Source organism: Agelaius phoeniceus, chromosome 1 (genome assembly GCF_051311805.1).
Source record: "Agelaius phoeniceus isolate bAgePho1 chromosome 1, bAgePho1.hap1, whole genome shotgun sequence".
Classification (NCBI taxonomy): domain Eukaryota; kingdom Metazoa; phylum Chordata; class Aves; order Passeriformes; family Icteridae; genus Agelaius; species Agelaius phoeniceus.
In genome coordinates, this window is record NC_135265.1 from 84,398,553 (window position 1) to 84,413,823 (window position 15,271).

General features: G+C 42.0%; 1 protein-coding gene across 2 annotated transcripts in view; it reads left to right on the forward strand.

Annotated features, from left to right (window-relative positions):
- VWC2 (von Willebrand factor C domain containing 2) overlaps positions 1–13,445 on the forward strand; it is a 54,491-nt gene extending 41,046 nt beyond the window's left edge. For both annotated transcript variants that reach the window (XM_054640580.2, XM_077182580.1), the window contains exon 4: positions 12,968–13,445. In XM_054640580.2, coding sequence (XP_054496555.2) covers positions 12,968–13,119 — 152 coding nt within the window. In that variant the 3' untranslated portion in view covers positions 13,120–13,445. The remainder of the gene's footprint in view (positions 1–12,967) is intronic.
- Positions 13,446–15,271: the final 1,826 nt, after the last annotated feature.

The following is a 15,271-nucleotide window of genomic DNA, read 5'->3' on the forward strand; positions in this document are numbered from 1 at the left end:
TCCTCACTCTGTGTTTCTTTCACTGGCCCCTGGCCCAGCTGGCATATGTCCAGGAAGCCAGAGATCTGTCTGCTCCAAGGGGGTTTTGCTCTTTGCTGGGCTCTGCCCAATTTCTCACACCTGTGTAATAGAAAGAAAGAGCCTGCACCAAGAACATCATGGGAGAGGAGCACTGCACTATCAAATGGTGCTCTTGGCTTTGCAGCACGTGGGAAAATAAATGCTGTTTAAGACTAAAAGTGAAGAAGTTGGGTAATGTTATGTGAAAGATTTTTTTTTTTTTGGGTAGTGTGTGTCCTTTTATGTGTGCCCCTGTGAGTGACATAAAATTTCTGTGCTGCTGCACTTCTCTTGAATGAAAGGATTTGTATAACTCACAGAGGCAATCCTTACATTTAACAAAGACTGTTCTCATATCTTTCCTGATTCATGTCTCTCACTTTAAACCATATGTCTTTCCATCTCAGCAAAAAGGTGATTCCTTAAAATAATTTTGCCAGTCACCCTGCCTGCTTTCTTCCTTTTTGCTTCCTGCTTGAAATCACACTGATTTGGTTTCTTCCAACACCAATGGCTTCCTAATCTCTTGCATTTGCAATGAATCACCCTTCCCTCTTCTGATTTCCTGTTCTTCCTAGTCCAAAGCATCCCTGTTAGCTAGTTTTTGATTCATGAGTTGTGTGAGAGTGATGCAAATGGAAGTAAGAGGAAATAAACTTCAGGTAGTGATGGATTTTCATGTTGCAACTTAATATATTTAGATTTTCATAATACCTGGTCATATTTCTTAAAAGCTGGCTTTAGACATAGTCCTAAGTGGAGTGTGTGAATTCTCCTCCAGAATGGTGTCTCAGATTTTCAGCTCTGACTTGTTGACAGTTTCTGATCAACAGAATAACTAATATTTGATGCACCCCTTCCTATCCTGAGTATTTCTTTCATCCAAATTGTGTTGTTTTAGCATCTCACTCAGTATTCTGTGCAAGACCTTGATGAGGTAAGGGAGTGATCCAAGGAGCCCATGTGAGAAATGGGGCTGAAATGTGAGCAGGATGCCTGTGTGCTGGTGCAGGGCTCGGCCTGCAGCCCAGACCAGTGAGCAGCTGTGGCAGCACCTGTCTGCAGGATGTACAAGGACTTGTCCCCAGAGGGGCCTCTTCCTTTCCCTCTGTATATGTGGAGTCCATGGGTGGCTGGCTTGGACCAGGTTCCTCATTTTTAGGTGGCAAAGCTGGGTGCCTATGCCCAGAACTGTGTCTGGCCAGAAGCAGTGTGCTGGAATAGGGATTGATGCCAAACTTTTCCCAGACTGCATCCTGGCCACCCATGGGAGCGGGGCTGCTCAAGGAACCCTGCCTGGGGTACCAGGGGCAGGAAGAGCCTGCTCTCACAGAGACATTTCCCTGTGATTTTAAATTCAGCTTCCTCCACAGGTACAAAATGCAGTCTTTCCAAAGCAAGCTGTGTCAGGGCTGTGTTTCATAACCACCAGGGGAAAATCGTTATTGGGGATAAAAAGCTGGAATTATTGATTGAGTAGCATGGAGGGCAAAACATAACCTCTTTTGCTCTTTAAAATACTGTGATTTTTCTCAGTTGTGGAGTAACCTAGGTGCATCTTAAAGCTAGCTGATAAGGAATTTTTTCCTTATGAAAACTTAAAAACTCATTTTTTTACAGGTATATTCACACAGTAATAGTATTACATTAAAACAATTATCAATTGCAACTGTATATTTTGTAAATTTTCACACCTATAGAATTAATATGGTAATATTTTGACTAAACAGGTTCTTCATTTTCCTCTTCTGGTTCCCATGCATTACACCTGTTTTTCACAAGGACAGCTTTTTATTTCAGTCAGTGAAGCTAACAATGCACAGCAAAGGACGTTGTTAGAATTCATTGTGTTTTTAAATGATGCATGGCATGCTGACAGTTGTATTTCATTCTTTGGCACACATCCCTGACATTTCTATTCCTGTAAGAAGGGGTACTATTTTTCTGGTTTTAGGAGGAAGATTATTGGAAACGTTCTAAATGAGAAAGGTAGAAGAGGGAAAGAAGGTGGTCACTCTTCAGTATATATTGAAGAATATCCTTTGTGGAACTGTTTGATTTTTTTAATGCTTTAAATAACAATTGTGCTGGTCTCGGCTAGGTACTTACCTTTTGTAACTCAAAAGAAATGGATAAAATAAGCACAAAATCACAGATACAATCAAGAAAATGCCATAGGGCCAAAGTCCTCAAGTACAAAGCTGAGCAGTTCAGATGTCACAGACCACTTATTTCTGTTACTGCAGAAACTATAACCTTAACCTCTGTTTCCTATTTCTGCAGCTGTCAGCTGTGCTCACAGCTTGTCTGTATGAGAGGGTTACACAGGTGTCTGAGATCCCAAACTGCAGCTCCTTCAGTGATAACACTTTTTTCTCATTGGTGTGTATTACTTCAGCAGCAGATTACCTAGAGGAAGGCATGTTAGGGACATCTGTGCACATACAACCAGAATAAATCAACTCTACTGAAGAGTGGCTAGAAATCTGTGTATGCAAGCCCCTAAGTTCATAACTAAAACAAAAAATAAAAACCCGAAGGATCAGTAATGATGGCACAAAACACGAAATAACAACAAAAAGTCAAACCAAGTCTTTATAAAATACCTAAACTTGCAAGGGGACTGTATAATTGGGAGAATTGTCACTGTTTGCTGTGATGGTCTATCAGGACTTGAATGATAATACATTTAGGATTTTGATATAAATCATTCTCAGTGAGAATGATAACCACTGGTTTAACTGTATTCAGTGCGTTTATTCTAAAATGTGGTGAGAAAAATGGCTGATGCTTGACTGATGATGTTTTGTTGGTTCAATTGAATGATTCCTTGTACTAGTAGGTAGCCACTGATCATCCTCACATATGGTATTCTCAATACCCAGTGATTTATAGTGCCTGACTGGAAAAATACACTGATTTAGATTCGGCTTCATTGCTAAAGCAGAATTATACTATATTTTGGTACCACTTTAGCTTTTGATTTAGTTGTAAGCTTTAGGGATTTTCTCAAAATAGATTCTCTAAATCTTATCCTTCATTAGTATCCTGCATTTAGCCCGTGTTTCAGGACATATAAAATCCTGACTGTGCATTTTGCCTAAATTACTGACCACTTCTCAGGACCTAACTAGTCTAACTGATAGATACTACAGCCCCACAGTGCTGCAGTGTTTTGGCTAATTAAAATGTGTTTTTTGTTACAGTGTTTGCAGCAAATCTCTGAGGCCTGTATCATATGCTTTTGGAAGAGCAGAATCTTTTTAAACTTATAACAGTTTTTAGGACAACCTGTTGAGGATCTTTCAACAAAGGCGTTTCACATGGCTTGCTTAATCTGAAGAGTAAGCTGATGTTTCCCAGTGCAAAGAAGATGTCAGTGCTGAGCAGATCTTTCACCAGGCCCTCAGTTATCCTGCCAAGCCCAGCAGGGTCACTGGGATTAATAAACAGCTTAAGAAAGGGAAGGATTAGCCCTGCTAACCTCAACAGAAGGGTTTTTAAATTCCCATCCTACAAGTACTGGGGCAGGCAGGCATTTTACTCCACTGTAGCCCACAGACTGCCCCATCACTGCTGCCAGCCCTTGCAGTGCCTGCAAATGCTTCTGCAGTTTCTGTAACAGAGGGGAAAAATTAGCAATGATTCAGTTTGTTTTCTTAGACATAAGTGCCCTCTCTGGGCTTCAGAAGCAATTTCCAAGTAGCCAGTGCTACTCCCACACACTCCCTGGGCTCCACTCAATTGCCAGCATCTCTGCAGAATGCTGCACCACAGCTCATGTCCCAGACCAAACCACCCTCCTCTCTTCCAGGCTGGCTTTAGCCAGGCTGGCTCACAGGCCAGTGTGGCTGGTGCAGGGGGAAGCAGGGAGGGAGCTAAGGGGAGTGCAGGCAGGCAGCTTTCTGCAGCTGTGCCTGGGCCCAGCAGGCAGGGACAATGGTAAGCAGGGATAGGAGTGCCAGCCCCCAAGAACTCCTGTTTGTCCCACAGCATTCTCCTGGAGAAATGGGCTGCTCATGGCTTGGACTGGTTCACTGTTCACTTGGTAGCAAACCAGCTGGATGAGCAGACCCAGCAAGTGGTGGTGAATAGAGCTACATCCAGCTGGCAGCTGGTCACACTGGTGTTCCCAGGGTTCAGCATTGGGGCCACACCTTGAATCCTGTGTCCAGTTCTGGGTCACTCACTACAAGGCCATCGATGTGCTGGAGCATCAGAGAGGGGCAGTGGAGCTGATGTAGGGAATACATTTCCCATGAAGATCAGCCGAGGGAGCTGGGTTTGTTTAGCCAGGGGAAAAGGAGGCTCAGGGGAGACCTTATTGCTCTCTATAACTACCTGGAAGGAGGTTGCAGCCAGGTGCAGGTCACGTCTCCCAAGCAGCAAGTGACAGGAAGTGGCCTCAAGTTGTGTCAGGGGAGATTTAGACTGGATATTAAAAAAATTCTTTATAGAAGGGGTGGTCAGGCTGCCCAGGAAACAGTGGAGTCACCATGCCTGAAAGCATTGATTGGCCCTGTGGATGTGCCACCTGGGGACGTGGTTTAGCGGTAGACCTGGCAGTACTTGGTTAACATATGGGCCAAATGAACTTAGAGATCTTTTCCAACATACATGTTTCTGTGATTCTTTTGTTATCTCAGGTATCTGACATGATTTTTCTCCATACATTCAAGCCTGATGTTTTTAATTTCCTAGTCATCTGGGTTGTGACAGACCTGCAAGAAAGCTGAGTCTAAAATCAATACACAGCTTGCTGGCTTCTAAGTGTTTATGCAATTTTCTGTGAGATACCCACAATGTTCAGCTCATGTCTAATTGGTGCTGTTCCTGGGTGGAATACAATATCCTTTTACAAGTAATTAAGTCATTTTAAGTAGCCTATTTGAGTCTTTCTGTATTTTCTCTGATAAAGGAAGATGTTTGATGCAGTATATTTTTATGGCAGTCAAACCTCATGTTTAATTTGGCCCTTTTATGCTTCAAGACTTCCTATTTGTCTCATGTGGTATTGGATTGTGTGGTGTTCGATGTTCCTTTGCTTCTTTGTATTCAGTACACAAAAAACTGAAATGCTGCTCACTGGATGCACCTGAAAATCTAAGGTGACAGCAGCAGTGGCAGGTTGCAGACGGTTCCCTTCCTGCAAGCCATTTCTATCTGTGCAAAACTGTGCAGCCCTTTTTGGTAGTGGTACTACTGGCATTGTCAGTGATTTTGGTAGGATTTTGCATTGTCATTCCAGGGATGTTAATATCACCAACAAGTTCAAGGTGATGGAGAAACAGAGCTGGGAAGAAGCAGTGGTCAAAAGGATCAAGTCCAGTGGCTGTGGTGTTTCATGTTCTGTGGGTCTTTTTGGACACTACTGCAATTTCTAGAACTGGAGCCAGAATAAAATGTTCATCAATGGTGCTGTCACATGTGATAAATGAAAAAGAAAAACAATGGGAACATGGTCATAAACAGGGCTTGGAAGTCTCATCAGCAGAACATTAAAACCCAATTCTTAAGTAGATTACAGCTGGTTTATCTTCTGGATTAAAGCCCATGCACCCACACAAGGCTGCAGCAAGTGCCAGAGCTTTGGTAGCCACTTTGTCACAGCAGTGCCACTGATGGCGTGGTCACCTTGTTTAGTTATAGAAGAGAGCTTCCTTGGGCTCTCTTCTATCTGTCCAGTCACAGCAGACACTTCTATACTCATCCTTCTAAATTAGTTGGCAAAATGTTATTTTAAATTGTTTCTTCCAATCTGTCATTTCCCTAAGCATCTAAAAAAATATGGCCCTAAGAGAAGGAAGGATTTTATTATTGTTAAAATCACCAAAGTTCTGTGTAGCATGAAAAAAATTATCCTTTCATGGAAGGTTGAATATTGCACCCACTGCTTTTTTTGTTACTTCCCATAGCAGGTAGGAAATATCACAAAATGGATATACTTTTATTCTGCTTTTCCTTGTCATACATAAATATATACAGACATTTACAGGAAGTATTTAGGATATCTGCCATGGTTCTCTGACTGCCAGTATCTTAAAGCATTGATAAACTATAGCAATAGTACATGATTTTTCAGGGTCTTAAATTGCTTTTAAAATTGGGTTTACCTGAATCCTTCTTCTGTTGAAAACTCTCTTTTGGGATTGGTTCAGTTGTGTCCAGAGATACTGAGGCAAGTATCACAAAAAGATTTCAATGGACTGGGAGAAGTCAGAACCATGACAGTAGCAGGGGGGATGAACTTATTTTTGTGAGAGAATGAGAGTCTGCTGTAATCCTGGTCACAGACTCCTTTTGCCAGCTGCTTTTTGTGCTTTATCTTCTGAGCTGACATTTCACAGGAGACAGATGTATTATATATATACACACACATCCACGTGAGAGGGAAACAAAATCAAGTCAGGGAGATACAAACCCCTTAGAAGAGATTAGAAATTGGAAGGACACAAAGCAGGTACTGATACCATCTCTGGGGAAAGTGATTAGGTTTGAGAGGGATGAGGGAAAGAGTGCCCGTGTCTCAGAGATCTTTCTGTGGCACAGCAGCCTTATTTTAATGTCTCACCATGCCACATTAGCACGTTTCAAAACCCATCTCAAACAGCTAAGCAGGTGAGAAGGGACTTTGTGTTCCTGTGCACTGGGAGGCAGGCATAGCCAGCATCTGCCTGTGGTTTGGTCCTCAGTTGTCCTAGCTCCTCAGTGTAACTTCCAAAACATCCTTGGCTTTGTATTGTGGCATCACAGGTCATCTGCAGCAGTAGACAGCTTGAAATGCAGGCAGGTGGTTGTCTACATTTTCCAGCTCAGTGTTTCATTAGTCTCCTTGGTATCTGCAATGGAGAAAGTCTCAAAACGTCAGAAAGATCTGAGAGATGGGAGGGAGGCTTTGCTTTCTCCAGCATGTTCCTGAAACTACTGAGCAACAAAAACACTTCTGCTGTACATAGTAGACTGTCAAGTTGCATTTCTGGACAGCCAAACTTTAACATAACACAGGCAGCAGCAGATTTTACTTGAGTGCCATGACACTTGCAGAAGCTTGTTTCTGTAAGATTTCTATCTGATGTAAAATTCATAACTTTAATGAAAATGTCAGCTCAACTTTTTCGTCAGTGGTCACAACAGGAAGGCAAATGTCAGGAAATGGGAGGAAAATAGGAAACAAAACAGGGAATATCACTGTGCTACTGTATGGATCCATGGTGTTTGTATGGTACACAGGTCTGATCCTCACAGCCCCAAAAAGGGGTAGCAGAACTGGGGGAGGTCTGGGGAGGTCAGCAGGGACAGTGATGGTGCAGAGCTGGCCTCTTCAACCCTTTGGTGAGGTAATGGGATGGAAGGGAATCATGATATAGGTCATGACAGCATGACAGAAGTGGGGATGATTGTTACCACCTCTTCCACTATGAGGATTTTGAAATATCGAGTTGAGGTAGTGGGTGGACAACAAAAGAAAATGGTTCTACCCTGTGCACAATAGCTGTGGACCTCCTTGCAACCAAATTCTGTTTATCAGAATTTGGTTTGGCAGGATGTTGGAGAGGTTAATCATAAAGTAACCTTTTAACTCCATCCATTAACTCCACTAACTCAGCAAGGAGGAGCCATTGACCAAATATCCAATGAAGGCAGTGCAGGAAGCTGGACATGTGCTTGTTCCATTCTTGTATGCTTCCCCATGCATCTCCTTCTGCCTCCTGCTCATGCACGTGGACCTCTGATCTCACCCAGCACTGCTCATTCTTGTATACTGTCATGGTTCTCAACGCTTCCAGGGCAAAGTGTAGGACCTCTCTTTCCACATTGTAACCATTGGAACTGTCTCTGTGAAAAATGAAAAAAGGAGTAAATAAAACCAAGGGGGTAGGCTAAATACTGAAGTTATGTAATTTACAAAGTGCTCTAATACCACATGAATAATGCCAGAATGAATGATGCCAGTGATGAATGCCAGAGAACTGTCAGGGTAGATGGGACTGCTGTCAGGTGCCTTGGAAGTGGCCTGTTTGCTGCAAGGAGCTATTAGAGAGGCAGCTGTGAGGAAGTTTAATACAAACCAGAGCCCAAAGCAGTCTTACATCGAAATGTTGTATTACAGAGAGGTTGTCACTGTAGTTTTAATTGGTAGAAAACTACTGTTACTTATTCTCCAGGCAAGCACATTAACTTGCAGTTGAACAGATTTCTTTGTCCATGATTGGGTTTAACATGTGATGAAAACAGTTGATTAAATAGTGATTTACCAAATTGCTGTATCTCATATTTTGTAACTGATTGGAACATGTGCCCATACAACAGCAAGGACAGGAGAAAGAGGAAACAGGAACAGCTCTGTGACATACAGCTGTGGTTTTGTGGAAGGAGGGGAGGAGTAGTTTCAGAGAGGCACTTCTGAGGTTGCCAAGGTTACAGGTGCTTCTATAGGTGAGTGGCTTGGGCATTCTCTGCTGAGAACTGGCATCAGCTGTTTCTGTCTGAGATAAAAAAAATTGCATTTTAATTAGATTGTTGCCTTTGTCAACACTGAAGCATAGCATATAAGCAGTTGGAAACTTTCCACAGGACCAGTAAAATTATTAAAAAAAATTACAACAGCAGCATTTACCCCAATAATATTTTGAAACTTTATTAGTTTTTAAATGTTTCCAAGATGAGGATCTCTTTATAATCACTCAATGAATTAACCACCCAGATCTGGCTTCTTAGCTCTTAAGATCCCAGTAAAAATGTTGCTTTTGGAAGGTAGGATTCACTGTTTCAGATGCAAGGAAGCCAAGAGCTGCGTGCCAGTCTGCTGCTCAGTGTGAGAACTGAGGATTTACACTGAACTTGCTGCTTTGAGACGTGGCTGCAATGGCAGCAACTGTGCCTTAGCCCTGGGAAAGAAATCTGTGCTGATACCAGCATGGCATGGCTCGAGAGGAGTCTGACAGCACCCCTTGTACACTTTAGGAAAACAAAGAGTGTCGTGGTAGATTTCAAGCTGCGCTCAGAATTGATACAATATGTCATAATGAATTTTCTGCCAGATTTAAGAGTGATACAGCAAGATCTTCATCTGCTGTGAAGAAGTGCAGCACCACTGACTGCCTTAGTGCTATGTAAGTGTACACAGCTGGGGATGGGGCCAGGGGGTTTATAATGCAGAGCAAACAAGCCAGCACTGCACTGAACAAGTACCAGGTGCTGAAGTTGGGCGGAGTAGTGGTGTAGCCAAAAAGGAGCTCAGAAAGCAGGCAAGCGCCTTTGTAAACCAAGGAGAACAAATTCACTGCTCCTGGAGCAGCAGAATTTAGTGAGAAAGCCCACCACTGCTGTGGGGTTGGAGCAGCCCCAATTTACTTGGAAATGCTTTTTGTAAGCTAAGTCAGGTAATTTTGCAAACTTAAAAACTCAAAAATTAAAAAAAAAAACAACAGCTTTTGAAAACCTTGCTCAATCAATGTAAACTGCCCAGTTTTAAGTAAAGCAGTACTTTCAGCGAGTGCCTTGCCATCGGGACAGCTCGTCCTCCCTGAATGTGGAGGACCTCCCTCTTCAAAGGGAGACTGAGGAAAAGGCACTCTTACACTTTTAAAACCAACTTTTGTGTGCCTGCTGTGCCTCCAGGCCTTCCCACTGTCTGTTCAAAATCTTCAATTCCTCAGTTTCCCTACTGCCCTTTTAGACAGGCAGCGAATCTTTAGTGGCTTCATCATCATTGTCTCTTTAACTGGACTTGATGATCCTTGTGGGTCTCTTCCAACTTAAAATATTCTGTGACTGTGTGACAGGCAGGGGCAGGGAAGGGCTTCTGGAGGCACAGGAGTACCAGAGCAGCCCTTCACCAAGGGTCCACCAGTGCTGTCCCATGTACACCCCATCACTGCAGGCTGGTCTCATCAGTCCAGCCATGTAAGTCTGTGTTCTGTGTCTGCTCCTTGGAGGAAGAGGAAAGGGAGGAGCATTCCCTGCCTGGTGGGAAAGGAGCCTCAGGACACCAAGAGCCAGGACAAGCTCATACAGCTTCAAAATTGAATGAGGGTAGGGGTGAAGCTCAGAGTTATTTTCCCTAGAAGTCTGAGACTTTGGAGAAATGATAAGAGTTGTGGAAATAATTTCCCTTGTTTGGACACTGTATTGCACTGACATTTATGTGGATGATGTTGCAGTAATCCAGTCAGTTCAGCCTGTTCATTCATGACCTTTTCTGTAACATTACCCACAATGTTGTGTGTGATATTGCAGAGAAAAAGGTGAGGTCAAGGATGCCAGCTGACTGTTGTCAGCTTAAGTACGATATAAGATTTGCACTTACAGTAATGAGTGGGGGCAAATGCAGAGCCAGAAAATGGGCAGTTTTCTAAGGAAAACTTCCATGGTACTAAAACAATATTTGTTGCTGCCATTTACTTTTTTTAGGTCCCTTTTTCAGGTCAATGATTACTGTTCTTCTGTAGATTTACCAAAGCAATGACTTACCCCCATATAAAATAGTTTAACAGTTGAGATCTAACTTGTTGAATCTTTACATTAAATAACTTTCTGGTGTAAAAAGGACTCATCACACATGACATTAAAGTGTTGCTAATTGTGACTGGAGGCATTTATATTCTGAATCCAAGTGAATTATATTAGGTGTGTTGCACCGTTTTTACTTCATTCCCCAGTTGGTTTTATAACCAAGTATAACCTATAACATTTGCTTTTCCAGAATAAAATAAATCCTGTACAGGGGATTGACATCACTGTTTTTCCTATGGTGCCTTTTAAGGAGTGTTTAAATTTCAAGTGGTCTTGTAGCTTTCATACAGATTCTCCATGGAAAGTAGATTCTGTTTTTAATATTTTAACTCTTTATATCATATAGCTTTGTAAATCATAGGACTGTTACAGTCCAGCATAAAAAACATTTAAGTATATTTACATAATGTGCAGGTGAACTCATTTTGGGATGAAACTTTATTAATTGCAAGAAGAATACTGTATTTTAGAGAAACAGAATTGTACAGATCAGCATTCAAATATGTTCCACCAAGGACATCACAGTTTACTCTGCTTTACCTTGGTTGAAACCCAGGGCATTTCCCAGTGTGCAGTGGGGACCCAGGAGCATTGCTTCCACCCAAAAAGTCCTCCTTCCAGTGTTTCCAGCTCAGTAATACTTTGCATGTACAGATGGAGGGACTGAAAATGCAGAAGTATCACAGTAAGATTAAGATAGTAAAGCAGCTGATTTTAAATGAGATATGCTGTATTTTGCTGCACTTTCTGCATCCAGATGGGCAGGAAGTCACCCAAAATTGTGGAAGAAGCCACATGTTGGAGATAATTGTCAACAGTCAGTTCCAAAACTAGGATAGGCTGCCCAGGGAAGTGGTGGAATCACTATCCATGGAAGTGTTCAAAAGGTATGTGGATGTGGCACCTGGGGATGTGGTTTAGTGTGGAACACAGTGGTGCTGGGTTAACAGCTGGACTCAGTTACCTTAGAGGTCTTTTCCAGCCTTAATGATTCTACAGTCTGTGATTCTATGAAAACAAAGTATGGGCTTAAATATTAAGAGCATTAAGAAGGAGTACAACTTGGGGAAGTAAATTTCTGCAGGTCTTGCAGGTCTCTTCTACAGGTAACTCTTATGTGAGGAGAGGCTTTCTTTATGGCAAATTTAGCATCTAGTTTTCAGGCTGTTGTGTGCACACAAAAACATAACCTGTTTCAATGAGGTAACTGTTAAAACTGATTTGTGCACTATTTGGTTTTTGCTTTAAAATGCACAGCCCAGGAGGTGGGCTACATGTAGAAGAAGAAGAAGAAGCTATGCTCTTTGGTGTAGGTCTTGGAGTAAACACTCAGCAATGGAAGACTGAGCCCATGTGGGATATATTTATTTGTATGAGAAACAGGCTGGCAGTCAACTTTGACTGTGTTTTGTGCATCCATACCCTTTAAGAATTTCAGCAGTATCAGATCAGTGTATCCTGGCCTCCGACAAATCCTGCCCTGATGACAGTGGTGCCAAAGTGCTGTGAAGCAGCCAGGCTGTGCCTGAGCTGCTGCTGTGTGTGCTCATTAAATGGAAAGGCCAGGTTCCACTGGGGGCATGACAGTGGATAGATACATGGTTGGAGAGTTCAATGCTGCTCTGTAAGTGCATGTGGATTTTCAAGGCAGAAGTAGACTTCTTTTTTGACAGAAGTGTAGATAATCCAGCTCTCACAGCCTTCTGCTTTTTGAAAGAACCAGATTGGTCTTCTGAATGTTGTGCTGGTGGGTTTTCCTCCTGCCTCATCCTTGGAAATGAAGTTATTTCAGTGTACTATGAAAAGAGGTGTTTGGAGACTTACTGACTTACATAAAATGGAATATTTCATTTTGTACATGAAAAGTATCCTCATTCAGAAGAGGCTGAAGCTATTCCACTCTGCTGGAAATAAACTATTTTCTCATGAAAGGGAAGATAAACTAATGTGGTAGTATGATTACTACAGAAAGTAAAATGCTTGCTTCCAGTGGGAAAAAAGTAATAAAATGTATAAACGACTCTCTAGTAGCTTACAGTAGCACTGTTGAATTATCAACAGCTGGCATTTCCTCTAGCTTCAGTCTGTGTTCATCTGCACCATCAGGGTGTGCCCAGGTCTCTGTCACAGCTGCATGTTGCACAGAAAGGTTTTATTGCACCTTCCTGCACAGGGAGCAGGGACAGTGCATACCAGAAACATCCAGCCACTTGGGCAGGCAGCTCCTTGTTTTCTGTGCTGCTCTTATGCCCTGTGCATGATGCCCATGTTTGTGTAATGTGCCCAGCATTACTCACTTTGCTGTAGGCTTTCCGTGCCCAGGACCAGGACTGTGCTAGGCTGGATTGCAGTGTGTGTTGGTGTCACATAATGAACTCTCTCCTTCTTTCAGGCCCGAACTGCTTTGCAGAAACCCTGGTGATTCCAGCAGGCCGGGAGGTGAAAACTGATGAGTGCACTATATGTCACTGTACTTACGAAGAAGGCACGTGGAGGATTGAACGGCAAGCCATGTGCACTAGACACGAATGCAAGCAAATATAGGGAATCTACAAATCTACAAACTTTTCGTGGTTTTTATAAAATATCCCACAGCAGTGAGCACCTGAGATGACCCAGGGAAATCCGAATGAGAAGATTCTGGCGAGGAGCAAGGAATAAAATACTGATATTTTGTTTTTCAAAGTAACATAATACTGCAAGGCAAAGAAATGCATATATTTAAAACATTTGGACATAAGAATACCTGTCTTAAATGTGTTATTTTCACAGTGAGTACACTTAAATACACTATAAAATATTCTATGTATTTCTATAATACCATTATAGAGCTTAAAAATAAATGTTTTATATAGACAATACAGATTGAAGTACTGTAGCATTGCCTCTCCTCTTGTATACCTGCGCCGTGGCTAAAACTATACAGTTCTGTTCCAGTTTCGCTATATGAAGATTTTCTTGTGCGTTTTTTGGTTTTGTTTTGGGTTTGGGATTTTTTTGCTGTTGCTTATTTTGAGTTTATTGGGGCAGGCAAGAGATAGCACATGAGAAAACTTTGGCATTCTCCATTATGGAAAAAGAGGAGAAGAATAGGCTTTCAGAGAATACATGTTCATTTATGGACATAAATGGGTGTAATGTAGAGGTGAGTCAGCTCCAAATCTTACTTTTACTTGTGCTCCTGTCTTCTGATCCACTGCCAAGATGACTTGGAGCAGTGGGTAATGTGAAATTGGTCTCTCATAGCTGCTGCTAAAAATTTATTCAGATGAATTCAGTTCTTAATATTCATTTCAGACATAAAATTTATCAGCAGGACAGATATGGCTGTGACAGAATATGGCATCACCAAGCTGGTGGAAGTGATGGTAAGTAATCACAGAGCATCTTGATGTGATGCATAATGGGTATGGAGAAGTGCAGCTTGGGAGGGCTACAGCAGCCACATAAGCCTTCACTGATGTGGCTCCACATTGCTGAGTTTGGGCAGGAGAGCTGCACCATTCCCTAGCCCTGCTCTTGCCACCTTGTTGGAACCTGGTTCAATATTCTGTTTGGCAGAGTGTACAGAATCTGTACACACTCTGTATTGAAGTGAAAGGTTTAAAACTCTGTCTTTGAACACATCAGAGGATTTCTAGCACATAATCTGACCCTGACTGCATGGGAGGTGAATTACATCTCTCTGCTTCAGCCACCAACAGCCTTTGCTTAAATTCATTTCAGTTTTAGTTTAGTTTGTCACCAAATCCAACAATATGTCTGTTTTGGATACCTCTTTAGGCAGTGACTCAAGAAATATGGATTTACTTTTAAGTTTTTGCAGGAGGGAAGATTTGATGAATAAATGTCTTAAACCAGAAGATTATTGCTTAAATTCCCACTTACTCTTTGCTAATTTCTCCTATGGTGTAACCTGGTTGCACCTTTGCATCCATACAAAGTATGACTTTCTGCTGCTTCTGAACACTGAGGAACTTTTGCCAGTGACTTCAGTGGATCCCAGTTACCACCTCATGTCCTTATTTTGAGCATATTTCTATCACTGTGAGTTATTTGGGAGTAAAGGATGTATGTTTCGTCTAAAACTTGTGATAAAGTATACCAAGCAATTCATTTCATAGGAGTGAGTAGTCATATGACAGAGAGCTAGCTCCTAAGCCAGTCAGACCCATGCCTCATGGCTGTTGGGCTTCTGCTTACTGAAATCAAGTGTCAGCACAGCTCTGAGAGTCTGCCATGAGTGCCAGTGGTCTTCCATGAATGACTTCCCAAGACAAGTGGAAGTACCCATGTAGGAAGCAGCCATGAAACTTGAGCAGGGAAGGTGAACTTATAACTCAGTGTGGGATTGCCTTTCCAAGTGGGCTGCTTGGTGACTCTAAGAGACATATGTGTTTTCAGTGAACTGTGAGAAACTCACAATTTGTGTCTTTCAATGTATGGCCAAAATGAGTAAGTTTTTGGAATTCTCACCTCAGACTAGTGAAGCTTTGCTTCTTTACTGAAGGTTCTTGTGAAGCCTTAGACCATTTCTGAGGAGAATTTCTGTTCTTTTAGGCAGTTCTCTTTGTTGAAATAGTGAGTACAAAGTTAAAGGGTTAGTTTCTAGTATAGCTTTTATAAATATTTTCTATTGCACATTCTTTCAAAAATATTTTTCTGTCTTTCAGTCCTGGTACCAATATATTAATGT